General features: G+C 38.9%; 2 protein-coding genes across 2 annotated transcripts; both read right to left on the bottom strand.

Moving 5' to 3' along the window:
* Window positions 1-1,075: 1,075 nt before the first annotated feature.
* Window positions 1,076-3,494, bottom strand: LOC311194655 (normal mucosa of esophagus-specific gene 1 protein). Its single transcript, XM_084267848.1, has 4 exons — window positions 3,370-3,494; window positions 3,013-3,101; window positions 2,218-2,278; window positions 1,076-1,552 (listed from the first exon to the last, which is right to left on the bottom strand). The coding sequence occupies exons 1-4, from the start codon at window positions 3,409-3,411 to the stop codon at window positions 1,484-1,486; spliced, it is 261 nt and encodes an 86-aa protein (XP_084123974.1). The 5' UTR covers window positions 3,412-3,494; the 3' UTR covers window positions 1,076-1,483.
* Window positions 3,495-5,227: 1,733 nt separating this feature from the next.
* On the bottom strand, window positions 5,228-13,301 carry AFG2B (AFG2 AAA ATPase homolog B; the record flags this gene model as incomplete). The annotated part of the gene is made up of 8 exons (XM_084268321.1): window positions 5,228-5,750; window positions 6,404-6,529; window positions 7,204-7,338; window positions 8,189-8,416; window positions 8,848-9,057; window positions 9,521-9,679; window positions 10,980-11,165; window positions 12,225-13,301. 8 exons carry the CDS (start codon window positions 13,299-13,301, stop codon window positions 5,598-5,600), a joined length of 2,274 nt encoding a protein of 757 aa, XP_084124447.1. The 3' UTR covers window positions 5,228-5,597.
* Between the last annotated feature and the right edge of the window lie 3,668 nt (window positions 13,302-16,969).

The following is a 16,969-nucleotide window of genomic DNA, read 5'->3' as shown; positions in this document are numbered from 1 at the left end:
TGAAAGCTTCTGAAGTCTTGCAGTTCCTGTTACTTTTAAACATAAATGCTGCTGAGTCATCCTTACTTGATAAACAAATATTTATGCTGCATCTACACACAAGTATGGAATAAAATAACATTTAAGCACTTTTTTTTCCTCTGCATCAATAAATCTGAAGAAAATATAAAGCCTCAAGCCAAGCTACCTTAAAATTTGGGAGACAGCTTTACTAGCTGTTTACTCCTGTTTTAGCTGCAGCAGAATAATCTAAAGCACTTTGGTATTACTTAGGGGGAATTTTTCCAATTACTAGTTGTTTCACTTTTGCTTTCTTCCTCACAGAAAGTAATATGCATTCTGAACATCTGTTGTAATAGAAACTGTAAACTATATTGTGAAACTACTTGGAAGGGTACACAGGGAGAAAACATCCACAAAAGACTCTTCTACCATTGTATGCATATATTGCCTCAGTTTACCACGAGGCTGCCCATTAGGTTCTTTCCCTGGCCAACCCCTAAGAAAACACAGATGCTTAAAGAGGAACTGTCTTTTCAGAGTCATTCCTGCTTTTAAGCTCTTATTTACTTTGTTAAAGCAGTTGTTCCTAATAGCATGTATTAAGAAATGCTTTAAAATATTGTTAACTGTGCATTTCACCTCACACATAAAGAAAAAATTAACTTTATGTAATTAGTTTTGGATAGGTTTCCTAATTCTAGGAACTTTTTATAAATTTAAACATGAACCATATTTGAATACAGCAGAAGTTACCTCATTCCTAATTCCCTTTTAGCTACACTTAATTCTTATGTTCTAACCCTGCAGTCTCATATAAACCCTTAAAAAAACCTACGGGACTCAGTGGGTCCTGCTGAGTTTTTAAAAAACATGTTTAAGTTTTACCATTATCAGCAGAACATTAGTTTTGACTTAAACTATCACCACATCTAACACAGAAAATGCACACAAGTATACTTTATGCCCACATATGTTGCCATACAAAGACATCCTTGGGCTATGATGAGTATTTGGTCTGTGTACAACATTGAGAGACAGTACAGAGAAGGAACAGACCAGGAATCCCAATTCAGAAGGTCTTTAGTGTAATCTCCACTTACGGAATTTACATGGAATGTTGTAAAAGTTTAAAAATACATTTTATTAAAATATATGTAATTACAAAATGTATTTTGAAAAAAAACCAAAATTCTACAAAAAGCCTGAAGGCTTTTTCCATCTGTAATTACCATCTGAATATTTAACATTTGCCATCAAATGCCTACTGAAAATGACTATTTGAGACAGATTTTTGGACTGTGTGGATGTTGTATGCGAACTTCTAAGGCAATATGAAACTCCTCATCAGGAGTCCAAAAAATGTAGGGAGACCCTAAAAACGTAGCAGAAGCATTTCCGCACACTGATGTCAGTAGTCAAGTTTGTGCAGAAGTGATTCCACTAGATTCATAGGGTACCTTTTTGAGGCAACAGAAACTTGTCACTTCATGAGCTTTTTGACACTTTCCAGCTCTTCTACAGGTTTCCATTTCTGATGGATTGTTAATAGCTGGAAGAAATTCAGAGGAAAATATGAAAGAAATTAGCAAAATCCCAGCAAGCATTGACTCCACTCCCACCCCTTCCCACATCATACATCAACTATGAGCGAAGGATTTGTAGTAGCTCTACATTTTCTTTTCAGAAGCAAGCAAAAATAGCAGAGGAAATTTAGTAGTTAAACAAAATCACTTGTATATTCAGTAAATAAGTGACAAATGATTTCATTTTTCCTTATCATTGATGCCCTACTAAACTAAGATTTTTTCCTTCAGACTGCAGTACTCAAAACCATGCTTAGCCAGTTTTGTAATCTGGGAACAAGGTGGGGTAAACAACATTTCCCCTGTACTCCACGTTTCCACTGTTATCAGTGGTATGGAGTAAATGGATGTTGGGGGAGAGGGGGCAGGATGGATACACACCAAGACTAACCAGATGTACGCCATAAATTCAGAATAAGATCTAGAATAGCTGGATCCCTATCATTAAGTAGTACAGGGAAGATTACATCAAGTAATGAATTAAGCAGTTAAACTTTTAAATAGATGCATGGCAGCTTTACATTTTTGTCCTCATTAGTATGTTGCTAGTTCTTACACATTTAAACAAAAGTCATTAGCTGTGCTGGAAGTACATGCTATTTGTACTGACTACATTAGTTGTGCAAATTACCTTCTGAGGCTTGGTAGGATCAACAGTTTCCCATGGTTCTGGATTGCCACTCTTATTAATGCTTTAAGAGAAGATAAAGCAAAACAGGTACACATTTTAAGGTGTGATCTTGCATACATTGTCTTATACGAGCAACCTATGGTCAGTAGAACTATTCTTGTAAGGAAGTAGTTCCCTGAAACACAAGTTTACAGGTTTGGGTGTGTTTGTTTCAAATTCTGGGTAGGAACCAAAGATGGCTTGCTTTATTCGAGGCTTCCAAAGCACCAAATAAACTGACATTTTTCAAGTATAATGTATTATCATAAAGGAAGCAAGCTGAAAAAAATGAATACAAAATAGACAGGAAAAGGGGATTGTTGGTCTGACAGCTAAAATGTCCATTCTGATCGCTGTACAGTAAAACAATCCCCAAAGCTTAGCTCCAATTATTAGCCAAGCTATTAAAATACCAATTTACTGTAAATTCATATTATCAAATGCTGGTCTTTATGTACAGGTCAATAGCCTGGTTACAACACCCACATGTTGCCTTACCTATCTGCCTATTAGGAATAATTTATAAGAACTTTTAAAACCTATTGCACTAAAGCAAAGAAAAACAAAATCTATTAAATCAAAAGTCAGGAAATAATTTGGACTATGCTGCAAATGAATTAATTCCTCCAGTGTTCATTACTGGTAGTCTGGAACATCCACACGGATTCTTTTTGTTCGTGCAGAAGGTGACTGTAAAACACCCCTGCTGAACAAAGGTGGTCAGGGTAAACTCCAAGCACTAAGTGTTTCGCTTACATCACATCAGATTTGCTGAATACGGAATACACAGAAAAAGAGAGTGCCCCGACTGCTGCGAAGGACACTACTCCAACCAGGGGAATGAGCTGAAAGACATAAAACAGAGAACAGTTTAAGAACCCGTGTTCTGGCCGCAGAGCCGCCAACAGCGGGAGCGAGTTTCGCGGCACCGAGGTGCGACTGCCAGTAAGGCTCTACCTCCGCACTGCTGCCTCAAACGCACCGATTCAGCCCGCAGCACCCCTCGCTATCACCCCGGCAAGGGGCTCTTCGCTAAAGGCAACCCAGCGCACCTGCCCGAGCCAGCCGGCACCCCCTCGCTGCAGCGGCAACCCGCGTCCCCCGCAGACTCACCTCTTTCTTGGTTTTGAGGATCTGGAAGAAGCTGGTGCTCATCCTGGCGCCGGCTGCGGACCTGGAGCAAACGCTTCCCCGTTACCGTACCGCGGGCGGGACACCCTCCGCCGGCTGCTGGCCCCTGAGGCGAGGGCACAACTCCTGCGATACCTGGAGGAGCGAAGGAGCGGCAGCGGTGCCGAAGCGCTGGAGAGCGCGGCCCCGCATTATATACACCGGGCAAAGCCCGCAGCGCTCGCTCGGCCCCACGTCACGTAGGCGGGACAGCGGGACCGCCGGCTGCTCGCAGCGCGCAGCCACCTGCGCGGGACGGCACGCAGGGCGCCCCCTGGCGGCCGGCGCGGGGAGCAGGCGCAGAGGAGCGCACCGAGGCGCTGGGGTGTGAAGAGGGAGCGGGATGCGGCTTCTGCTCCTCCCGCTTCTTCCCGCAAAGCCTCCTCTCTCCGTCATGCTTGACTCAAAACTTGCTTCCCCACTGCTCTTCTGTCGTCGTTTGTCCCCTTCTCCAGCCAGTGGCCGAAAGAACAGCATAGGAGGCGCTGTGCAGGCAAGGCCTGGGCCTGCCCCTGCCCCTCTCAGGGCTTGGCAAGGTGCAGGCAGCGACTGAGCCAGGAGCCCAATTTCACTCTGTCCCCTTGTGCCAAAACAAAAGCTCCGCCCTGGCCCCGCAGAGTAACATAGCGTTACTATGTTACACGCTCTGCTCCCTTCCCAATACCCCCACCTGGGAAAACCCCTTCCAGGGGCAGGCTGGAGCTGCACAGTGCCAGCAGCACCTGCCCGGAACTCCATTTCTCCTCTTGCCCAGGGGAAAGCAGTAAGAGGACAGAAAGGTGCCTTTGCTGCACACTCTGCTGGCTCCCCGTAGCAAGGAGGGGATGTCACTGGGCTCCATTGGTCCTTCTAGGAAACGAGCACAGAAGTTAAGCAGCAGCATCTTTGAAATGAAGCTGACCACATTTTGCTGTCCTAACAATTTTCAGATCTGTCAATTCTCAATTGAAACACTATCAAAGACTGGAACACAAAACAGTTACCTTGAAGGTTGTCATATTTTACCTCCAGCACTGCTGCAAAAAAGTTTTTGGGTGTTTGGAAAACTCAGTGGCACTGGCCTGCCAGTAATAAAGCAGTAGGATGGTCCTTCCTTAGGAAATGGTGAAAGCCACACAAGCTGTAGGGTAGTCATTCATTATCTGAACTTGCTTAAGTCACAAGAGCTTCTAGTGTTCCCTTTTACCCTCCAGAGTCACTAAAACTGCCTTGGAAATGCCCTTCATGATCCATCTAACAGTAAACCACACTGTACTGTAGTCCCTCCTGTCCCTGTTGTAAGAAAGAATGGTTACCAGGTTTGTAACTCAAGAACCTCAGCTGAAGTAAGAAACTATTTTTGAGAGTGAAGGGGAAAAGGAAAAAACACTTAAAACCTTCCTACCCTGGTAAGTTAAAATGCACAACTACATACACATAGTAACAATTTCCTGTGAGGTATCTGTGTATTTAGAAATTCATCTACAAAAATATATTGACAGATAGTTGGGTGAGGAAAAGAATTCTGCAGAAACTGTTAGAAAGCAAACCTCCCTCCACAGAAAAAGAAATTACTATAATTTGAACTGATTAAAGACTTACTTTGTATCTGTCTCCTTATTCAAATGCTTCTACAGTAAGCAGTAACTCATGTAAATTATTCCAGAAAACTCAGACTCACAAACTTTCAACAAGGTATTAAGCACTGACTACCTCTTCACTGCCATTGTATTTTGAAATGTGCTTTTAAGAAAGGAAGCCTGTAGATGTGCACATATAAAGCATATTATATTTTATACAGTATGGGACTTACTTTCTCCTATTTAACATTGTAGAAGCTTTTCTATTTTTTATATAGTCACTGTCCTTTGGAGACTTCAGAACACAGTTTAAATTAATATTTTTAATATGCCCATTTTTGTACTGAAAACTAGGAGATCTACAGTAGCACTCAGCCATTGGACAGTCCTTGATCTAAAGACCACAATTACTTGTTTTATCAGATGCAAACCCAGCCAAAGTAAGATTTTCATTTCTCCTCCATTATTGAAATAACAGAATTGTCACAACTAAAGTTTTACTGTATTTCATACACAGTATTTACAGTATGAAAATGCAGGAAAGGTGTTAAGCCACTGCAAAGTCTTTGTAATATATTTTAAAATACCTATGCCACATCAGTCCTTTTTGATTCAAGAGGCTAATTCTTGATTATGAAATCGTTTATAAAATTCCAATTCTTCTACGTTTAAGGAAGGTGTCACAGTCCTCAATGATTTTACAAAATGCTCCTGTTTCACAGCAGTTGGTTCAAGTCCGTTCTCTTGCAACGCCAGCAAAGCAGCCTTTAAAAGGAAAAAAGAAACAATTTTAAGTGCTCATCATATTTTAAGTTGCAAAGAAGTTATTGCAGGTATTCTAAAATGTTTTACATGAAACCAAAGTTTGGATAAAGCATCTGAAAACAGCATTGTATAATTTATGGTTATTCAACAATACAGAAACATAAAAACAGATTACTATAACTTTCTCATTCACTTTGTCTGGATTAGACAACATATGCTCGATGACTTATTTTTGGATTGTATTCCAAGGTCTTCTCTCTTTCATATAGCTCATCTCAAATACTTAGCTATTCTTTTTTTTTTTCTCTCTAGCCTTTACAATATGTGCCATTTCAGCTAAAAATACCACAGTTGCTTGCAGCACACAGAATACAATTCATGTAAGATGGGAGCTTAGAGTAGAAAGGGCCACGAGAAACAAAGGGTACTATGGCTCCTTCTAATAAATAATCACAGAAAATCTTTATTTGACTTCATTTGAAGAATTAATCCTTGTTCAGTTCTTCCATTTTGCTCTCTCTGTATTTTCACTACAAATTGCAAAAGAATCCATACTACAGATGGCTTAGTAACACTGATGAGTTAGCTCTCTTGATTGATTCAAAGATTTTCTTTACAGTTCATTTCACAGATGAACCATGACTATTTCTTACCTCCTTGCACAGATTTTCAATATCAGCTCCAGAGAAGAGGTCTGTTAGGACTGCCACATCTTCTAGTGACACATCGTTATCTAATGGAATTTTTTCTGTGCAGATTTTCAAAATGGAAAGCCTTCCCTGTATGTTGGTGCATGTTACACAAGAAAACAAAAATACATACAAACCAATAATTAATCCCTCTCCAAAGCAGTACCAAATTTGAAGTCAGAGCTAAGGAAAACACAGAAGAGTACCAACACCAAAACTCCATGCTTCTGCTGGAAGAGTGAATAAAATGCTATTAACAGGGATAACCATAAATATCTCATATATTAAAGTCTGCTATTCACAGTTACTTGTTACTTCATGAAAACACAGTATTTTAGACTGAAGAGTCCATAAATGGCCTGCTTTGTGTCAACTCTTTTCTGGAAGCTCAGGACAAGTAGCTACACTACCCTTGGGAACAAAGCACAGGAATGATTTGAAGCAAGGGCAGACAACTTCTTATTATACTTCTAAAATTGCAGCTTGGCTTTGGAAATACAGGATTATTCCAGACTTTGTCTATTTTGTATATGCAATAGTATAGTTACATGCACCAGTTAAAATGTTATTGATGTTTAAGTTAAAAATGTAATTCTTAATTTTTAAACGTCTTCATTGTATCTTGAGTTTGGTCACTGATGTTTAGTGAATCATCCATCAGTTATTAACATTATCAACATTAAAGGAATATGCCCCTTTATCTCTTAAGATATGCTGGTAATTAGTTTCTCTCCATTTAAAGCCATGTATGAATTTGACATCACCTGCAGATCTGGAGGTGGAATATAGATCATCTTGTCCAGCCTTCCAGGACGCAGTAAGGCATCATCCAACATATCTGGTCTATTTGTTGCAGCAATTACCATGAAATCTTTGTTCAAAGTTTCCTGAAATTCTAGCTGAGAAAGAGGTAATATGAACAAATCAGTGAAGCATGGTTAAGATAGGTATTATCTAAATACATTAGTTAACTACTAATGAGAAAAGGGAAAGGGTGAAAATATGATGTATCTTCACATGTAGTTATTTCCCTTAAGGTAAAAAAATGCCTCAGTGCAGGCCAGATGAAGTGACAACGAAGAAATATAGTTAGTATCTGCCTGGATGAAAAACACAGAGTTTGGCTAGATTTTTATGTATCAAAGACTTTTCATATGCAAAAATTCAGTACCCTACAATTCTGAAACTTTTCTTCAATTTTTCCCCAGAGTATCCTAATAGGAAGAGAGAAATTTAAATATAAAAAAGCTAAATATTGAGTGTTACAAACCATTCCCTGAGAATTCCAGCTGCAACTTTTTTGTTTAAACAAGTTACTATCATAATGGTACTGGTTTTGTATAAGGTTGTACAAGAAACACTGCGAATGAAGCAGGGGAAACGCTTATAAAAAGCCATTTCAGGAAGGAACCTGTATAATAGCGAAACCAGCACAATTAGTATAAAAAAAGAGTCACCTCAGTGTCAAGCAAGAGGTTTTTTGTGACAGGAGACAACCACCAACTAGTAATGCTCATTAGTTTATGTGGGTATTTTGTGCATACAATGTAAGCCTCATTAAGGAACAGTGTATGCAAAAACACTTAGCTGTGTTTGGTATTTTCTAAATACTAGAAATTAGGACAGACTAGAAAAATGAATTTTCAAGATTCAGGGTTTTAAGCTTAAAAAGTGTGAATGCCAACGACTTTTTGGAACAACTGGATAGCGTTTATCCTTTTTCTTATCCAGAAAAGGGAACATAAATACCTTCCTTTCCTCCTCACTTTGTTCTTGACATTGACCCTCAAGTTGTAGTTTGCTTCCTCTTCTTTCTGTGACTTTCAGCCCAATACCATCCAACTCATTGAGAAGAACAGAAAGAACCCGATCTGAGACACCGTGGCCAGTTTTGCAGTGTGACCGAGATCCCAATATAGAATCAATCTCATCCAGGAATATTATTGCTGGAGTATTTGCTCTTGCTTGGCGGAAAACCTTTTAAAAAAACATTAGAGTAAGAAGTTAATGCAGACATTCTTTCAAGGTAAGGTGAAAACACCTATTTACATATACTCTGTACTTCACTTTAAAGATACTTTCATAAAGATTCACAAAAGCTGTTTCAGCTTAAGTTTACTACAGGTAAATTCTCCTTATTTAAATTCTTAAATGAACTGAAAGCAAAAGGGTAAAAATACTTTTGAGTTTAAAACTGGTATAGTTTTCAGTTTTATATAAATGTGATTGATATAAATTTATATAATTTATATTTAAGATATAATTTATATAATTTTGTAAGCCATTTCTATTCAGTAATGAGATGAGACCTTTCACTTTCCTGTTTTCAAGAACAAAATTTAGACCTAATACTTCACAGAAATTAAGCAAAAATAAACTATAGGTCTTACACAGATCAAAAACCGTACCTGAGACAAAATCTTCTCTGAATCTCCAACATAAGGTGAGTAAAGGTCAGCACCACTTACAGAGAGAAAGGAACAGTGACAACTTGTGGCCGCAGCCCTCACCAGTGTGGTTTTGGCACACCCTGATGGTCCATAGAGAAGAACACCCTTTGGATGAGACAGTCCCATCCTAGCAAAAGCCTGAGGGAATTTCATAGGCCACTCAATACTCTGTCAATACATAAAAAAGAGGATAACATTCTTAGTAACAAATCTAGAGCTCACAGGTGATCAAAAATGCTGAAGACATTATTTCCCTTCCTTGATACAAACATAAATTTGAAATTAGAGAATACCAATTTGCTCCTCCATATAATGCCCCCATTCTTCACATTTCCTACCCATTTCCATCAGAACAAACGGAGAGATGATATGCAAGGACTCTTTGACTATGAATTCAGGAATGGCCAAATATGTGGCTATAAGTTAAAAATTTTTTGGCTACTTAAAAAACATGTTTATTTTCCTGATTTCTAACTCACAAACACTGTAATAACTTAATGTAGTGTAAAAAATGTTTAAAACACAACTTAATCAGGTAATTAGCAAGATAATTTGTTTCCATAATGTAGCATACACAGTATCTCAGAGGATATAGTTATTAGAAGCTGTTTATCTGAATTTGTTTTGCTACCTGTTTTAACTTTAATTTCACCTCTTCAAGACCACCAATTTGCTCCCAAGTGACAGGTTTACACTCCGTTAGTCCAACCGCACTTCGAAAAGAGGATGGTTGAACTTTTTTAAAAGCCTCTTGGAAATCTGCCATGTTAATCACAGCTTCAGTTGAATCCTGTAGAAATCCAGACAAGGTGTATCAGTAATATTTGCCCACAACTTATAATGCTGCATTAGCATATGCAAAGCACTTCACAAAACCCCAATGGAACTAAGAAGAAAATTCATGCCCTGACAAGGTTATGTACTGTAGACACAGAGATGCAACTTGAGTAGAATGTATTCTTAAATGGCAAGTTTTTACACAGGAAAACCCAATTTTAACAGAGGTTAGTGTTTTAAAGAAAATGGCTGCTTTTTCCCCTAAAATATTGCTCCAATACAGAGTGATTTGCTAAATGAAATAGTAGCTAGTTTCAGGGCTACTACACACCAAACGTCTTGAATACAAATAATAATGCTGGAACATCTATTTTCACCAGTCATAAAGGCACTTTATCTCAAACTGGCTATAAAACATCAGTATTAAAGTAGTATAGATACACTAACAGAACTAAAATGTATTTTACAAAGGCACTTGCAGTTCCCAAGGCAAACAGACCATCTACTTATTATTTTCATTTGTCCATCTATTTCTTTCTGGGATACCAGGCTCAAGTTATTTTATTATTTTCAGTATTTGTACAGTATCTGGAGGAGATGGAAGTTCTAGAAATAAAGATACTTTTTTTTTCTACCCTGGAGTGAATGTGGGGGTTCTACCATTCTCCGTAAATGCACTGACTACTTTCAAGTATGGCTTTAAATTTCTGCTCAGCCCAAATATAGATAGAATGAATAGACTAAGTAGGATTATAGAGAGAAGAAAGTAGATAGAAGGAATATTAAGAAGTTTGTATTGCAGACATGGAATTAGAGATTTGCTAAGTGTCTACAGATTTGCTGTAGACACTTAGCAAATCTCTAATATCGAGCCATACAACACAAATAAATGTTGTTATCACTAGCAAATATACATTTGTCAATCTAAACTTTAATTTGCAGTTATTATTAAGACGTAGAATTCTAAGTCAGCAATAGCTTCAAAAGAGCTTTGGTGGACCTTATAGTTTATTTGGAAAAAAAAAAAAAAAAAAAAAGACTAAAGTCTCTGCTTTGCAGAGCCCTAATAAGATAAGGAACATGATAAAAACTTTTGGCAAAGCTTTTCATCCAGAAAGGAGAAAGTCTTTTCAGGTGAAAGCTGAAAGGACTAGTGAAATGGTGGATTTATTTTCATAACACTTGGTGGTTTTCAGTATTTTAATGTGGAAGTTCTTCAACTTGCTAAACTATTCAAGTGAAGCTGAGTATTAATGGGGAAAGGGTTGTAGATCTCATTAGTAACATTCTTCTCAACTAATTTGCAACCATACCAAAGAGCTGTGGAACATAGCCTGCATAGCAGCTTCTCTGCAGAGTGCTGTAAGGTCAGCTCCAACATACCCAGTTGTCATTTCTGCCAGTTTAACCAAATCAATGTCTGTAGAAATTGGCATACTAGATGTAAGCAACTGCAGGATGGATCTTCTTTGTGTAAGTGTTGGGGTCCCAATAATAACCTAAATCAAATACAATAAACAATAACATAAGTAGATATTTTTGCTATATTCCTCTTATTTTACAGACTCAAGCAAGCAACTTTGCCTTATACTTCTTATTAAAGATTTATACATACTTACACCACAGCTAAAAAGTTTTACAAAAACTTATTACCAGCACTGTGCAACTGACAAATATTTAAAATACCTTTCATTTACCCTTATTTTCTAAGGGCATGGTGTCAGTATAAACAGTTGTTCATAAGATACTGTCATGTAGTAACCAATGAGTCCTGTTTTAATACAACCTCAACATTAACGCTGAAATAATAATTTTTCAGTATTATAAGAAACACTTTATATTAATCCAAAAGATTAAGAAAAAGAATTAAACAGACATTCACACATTGCTAAAAGCATGCTAAATTACCACCATAAAATAAATCAAAACAATCAGTACGCCCTGGAAAATAATGAAAATTTTAAATGTGAAGGTGTTAAACAACTTGACTAAGCTTATGAGCCAGGAGTGCACTAGCCAGCAAAATAAACCATACAAGCAAAAGCACTGTGTGTTGTGTAACTGCATGCGTCCTTTCTTCTTTTGACCATTAGGCTAATAGTTGTTTTCTTGAATAGACCTGGCCACTGTAACTGAAATCCGAATAAGCTGTTTGACACAACAGGTTCCTACTACTTGGTCACAATCAACTTTTACAGAAAGATGCATCTGGGATTTAAGTGCGAACAATCTAAGCCTCTAGGTCAGTAATGCTAAACATCTGTAAGCAAAAGAATACCTTCAAGAACTCGTCCATGTCTTTATGATAGAGGCATAAAGACTCTCCTTGCCCATTTTCAAGTATTTGGAGCTCTCAGTTTCCTGAGTAAAAATGTGCTCCCTACCTCACTCGAGTGGCAGCAAACTAAAGAAAAAGGATGTATGTTCCAAGCCTATGGAATTCCACTAGGAAGCATGACTAATGAACATTAAAAAAACCCCAAAACTTTAACTGACCTCTGCTCCACCCCAAAAAGGAAAGAGAAAAAGACAGTATATGAATAATAGGGCTTGCTTACCTCTCTGTCGAATCTGCCTGGTCTCCTCAATGCGGGGTCTAAGGCATCAGGCCTGTTTGTGGATGCTATAACGACCATCTTACCCCTGTTACATATACCATCCAGTAGTGTTAGTAACTGAGCAACAATACGATTTTCAGGAGCATTGTTTGAACTTCCTCGCTTTGGGCATAAAGAGTCAACTTCATCAATAAAGAGAATGGTTGGGCCTTCATATGACATTTCTCTGCCTTTTTCAAAGGCTCTTCGCAAATTCTCTTCACTTTCTCCTGGTCTTGAGCCATAGAAGGCTGGGCCACTGATGCAAAACAGGTATGCACCTACTTCTTTTGCTACTGCCTTTACCATGTGAGTTTTCCCTACACCTGGGGGCCCTATTAACAGCACTCCATTAGGGACAGAAAGCCCCAGCTTCTTAAAAGTTTTTGGAAAGCGGAAAGGCAGATCAATCATTTCTTTCAGAGATTTTGCCACATCATCTAGTCCTGCAATTGAAGTTTTTGCAGTGTCTTCTGATAAATGTCTATACCATTCAAGAGTGACAACCTCCTTAATTCTGATGCTTGTTTGGGGGCTTATAAGTCCAGCTTCATTGTCCAAAGCGTCTAGAGACAGTATTTCAATATTAACCACAGGATTTTCGAGATTTGGTGCAACAGTAACAACATAATGATGCGAAATATAAATATTTCTTAGCAGTTCTCTAATCGTCTCCTGCAACACTACTCTGGGAGTGGACTTTTTCAGCGCAGAACTCTTAAGGACCACTTTCACTGTGACCTTTTTCAACTGGCTACAGGCCAGAAGCTCCAGCTGGCCGACACTCAGCGTGAGGCCCTTCAGGTCCCTCGCAGTCACAGCCGCGGTTCTGCAGGTCAGATCAAGCTGCAGGTACCCGTCTGCCAAATCGCGCCTGGGCCACGCTGTGCACAAACAGCAGCCGGTGGGCAGAGAGACCCTCAGCGGGGCACCGATTCTGGCTCCGAGGAAAGAGAGGGTGGCAGGTCCTACCCTGCACCTCTGGGTGCCTTCATCTCCCGGATCCACGGGGAGCAGCTTTAAGGCTGCCGCCTCCATCGCGAACTTGCGCGGCGTTCCTTTCGCGAGAGACAGAGGCTGGCAACCCGTCTCCTCCGCGCGGCCCGCTCCAGCTCCCTACTCACCCGCCTCATGCGCGGCCAGGCCTACCGCAGCCGCCTGGCGCTCGCGCGACCACCCGTCCGCGGCCCCAGCAGCTCCCGCTACGCGCTGAGGGGCCCGCGGCACCTTCCGCGCATGCGCGACGGCGGAGCACGCGCACTGGAAGGAATCACCGCCTTCCCTCAGGTTCCCGCCTCAGGCGCGGCTGAGGGCGTTCCTCTTGGCGGGCCTGTCAAACCGCCCTTCATGAGGCGACAATTATCTCCTAATAACGGGCAGCCGAGTTGTAAGCTCTTTTCGACTTCTTATACTCTCTTTCCGCAGACGAAATGTGTTGACCCTCCCCTCCTCATTGCCATTCAGCTCCTTCTCCACAGAGCTGGTCTTGGCGGGACTTGCTCACTTCCTTCACTTCATCTCTCCCTTGGTCAGATTGGCACTGCTTAAATATGTTTCCAAAAGTTGGGCTTGCTCTTTCCTGTGCATCTGTTGGCTCAGGGTATCACCTTTTCCACCAGCAGCTGGGGTTGAATCAGATGTAGGTGCTGGTTAAGAAAAGCGAGCAAAGACCTGCATGACTGATTTGTGACTGCTGATACAAGTAATCATGACACAGATATTTATTCAGCAATTGGTAAAGCTATACTATGTTGCTCTGACAAATGCTCAGTGTTTAAGAAAATTATTTGTATAACTTTTTGGTCGACCAGCTTCTTAAATTGTGTCATGAATTCTGTAGAACTTTTATATAACCTTTCCAGGAGATCTATCAGCATTATGTGATATATGACAAATCATGATCTCTAAAATTTAGTACGAGCATGATTTTATTCTCACAAGTAGCTTCATCGTTAGTAAAGTTGCACATGTACTGAATATGTACAGACTTAATTTGAGACAACGTATTTACAAGAATTAGGATCTCAAATACACAACACCAATCAGACACATGTATGTTCACATCAAATGCAGAGAGGGCATGTCCATTAACTGTCCAGCATGTATTTAGAAGGGGAAGCATAAAGAAATTTTTTGATGGTGACCCATTTAATCACATTTCTTATTGGACTAAGAGCTGTAGTGTTTTAGTAAGCTATAAGAACAAAAGCAGGCAATGTTAACAGAGCCAGATCAGCTAATTTTAAATGCTGAGTAGGAACTCAGAAGAAAGATGTAGGGCTGAGCAGCATCAAAACCAGCAAGACTTCTCTTTATGAGTAATTGTGACAAAGGGCCTATGTTCTATTTCCTTTCAATTCACAGATTCACAGAATTGTCAGGGTTGGAAGGGACCTCCAGGGATCATCATGTCCAACCCCTCTGCCAAAGCTCCTATGCTCCAACTTGTTCTGTCTCCACAGACAACTAAAAAGAGGCTGGCTATTTCCTTCCCACACTTAAGGTCTTCCATGAAAAAATTGTCTCCTTCCAGTATTTATTTTATGTTCCTTGTCTCCTGGATATCTACTTAATGTTTCTTTTCATAGCACGCTTTTGTTCTGCACATGTATGCAAATGCTTATATGGCATATGCAGACTTACTAGGTATTTAGTATGGGACAGACTAATGTCTGTCCAGAGAATGTACAGACAAAAGATTATAAGGAGCTTTCATTCCAAGAAGGAGAATGTATTTTCAAGCCAATGTCTTATAAACACATTCTCTTGTTTTATTTCTTTCCCTCAAAGGTTCTCATAAACATGAGTGCCCTCCAGTACATACTTGATTAAACAAAAAACACACTCTGTTTAAAATGGCAGATTTGTGTTTCAGAGTTCCAAACTGTAAGTGGTAGAGCCTTTGCTTGGTTTTAAAAAGTTGTGTTTAGGAAAGAAACTTACAGAGAAGTGCGTATTTGAAATGAGCTCTGTGGTTTGTATTCATGTATAGTTGTTCTTTGTTGCAGAATTATTGTAACATCTGGAAAATCTGATTTCTTATGAGAAGGAAAACACCTGCAAATGTAATTTTGAATGACAAAGAATTCCAAAGAATAGTTGTTAGAATTATTCATTTGAGCTTCTGTTGCATTTATGAAAACAAGTTTAGGTCTTGCTGATTTTTTTAATGACAAATGCATGGAAGAGGTACTTTACAGTAATCCTTCTATTTTTCCAATTAAAAATTTACTTTGATACTGATTTGCATAAATATATATTTGGATAAATAGCATAGCAAGAGTTGCTTTTCCTTCTGGCCTTCTGTTTATCATAGTTCCATGACCAGCTTAGTCAGTAAAAGAGGGTGGTCCACCCTTTATCAGCTTCATTATTCAATTCCTGTCTTCCTTTTAATAACAGAAGTGTCAGTGTGGCAAAGATGACGTGTTTGTTTGGTATAGTGCTGTTTTTGTTTTGGTGAGTTAGTTAACTGTAACCTTGATGACTTTGTGCATTGTAGTGCCATGCCAATGTTTGTGCCAGTGCAAAGAATAGCTTGAAATGGGCAGCTGGAAGAGAAAGGAGGGCTGTGACCACTTCTGGTGGCAGCTCCAGCTTGTGTCACATAGATTGTGAAACTGCAGGTAATACTCCAGGGGAAAAACAAGACAGAGCTACCAGACTGCTTGGCAGGTATCAATCAGTAATAATGTCTGAAATATGAACATAATACTTCTGTTTCACAAAAATGTGAAACGGGAATGAAGTACTAATTCATGAAATACAGTAGTCTTACATAAGAATAGTTATTTTCACAGTGTGGATGGACACTGCTAAAATTTTGCATTTTATTGTAATTGTCTTTAGATTAGTTTGTTACTAAATGTAAAACATACATATAACAATAACACATTTGGTGTCCAACATAAAAACTGATATTGTTGCTTGATGTGCACACCTCTGTCGGTGACATTTAACTTAAGCTACTTAAATTTGTAACTATATATTGTTGTAATACTGAATATTTTACTTTAAGACACTGATAGTTCAGTTCTTTTTGTCAAATTCAGAGAAGTGGAGCTCAATAAACACATGGTTTTTTTGAAAGTACACAGGATTGGCTTTTTTTAAGCAAACTGGGATTAAGACCTTGTTTATATATTTTAATGGAAAAGATTGCTGGGTGACATTGCTGCGCTTTGGAATGCATAACTTTTAATGGCCATGCTCTTGAATAATTTACACACTACCAAATTAACAGTGATAAAATGGCAAAAAGGTATTACGCCAAGAATCTAGTTTACACTGTCAAAATATAAATAATATTTTAAATAGTTTTCTTACCATTCACTAGATGGCAGTTGATCTTCAAGAATTACTGTATTTCTCCTCTCAGATCTGACAATTTGAAGGGAGTAGTCATCAGTTCTTGGAGAAACCAAATATTGTCCAGCATTGTCTTCACTCTGTTTCTAATACGAAACTGAAAAACCAGCACAGTGAGTGTTCAGATATTTCTCAGCTTCATTAATGTTTCAGCTTTTTCATATTCATTTTGTTGCTGTTTATTTCTGGGGAAAAATGTTCCTCTATTCTTTCATATTTAGTGGGCCAGATGGACTTTTTTTATAGAAGAGAATGTATAATACTCTAGTAATAGTCTAAAAAGAGAATGTTTTTCTTTTGTATATATGTATTGTTTTCTGGTAGAATAATATAATGCT

The sequence above is a fragment of the Gallinula chloropus genome (assembly GCF_964237585.1).
Source record: "Gallinula chloropus genome assembly, chromosome: 9".
NCBI lineage: Eukaryota > Metazoa > Chordata > Aves > Gruiformes > Rallidae > Gallinula > Gallinula chloropus.
Note: the sequence above shows the minus strand (reverse complement) of the source record. Positions and strands in the feature narration are given on the sequence as shown.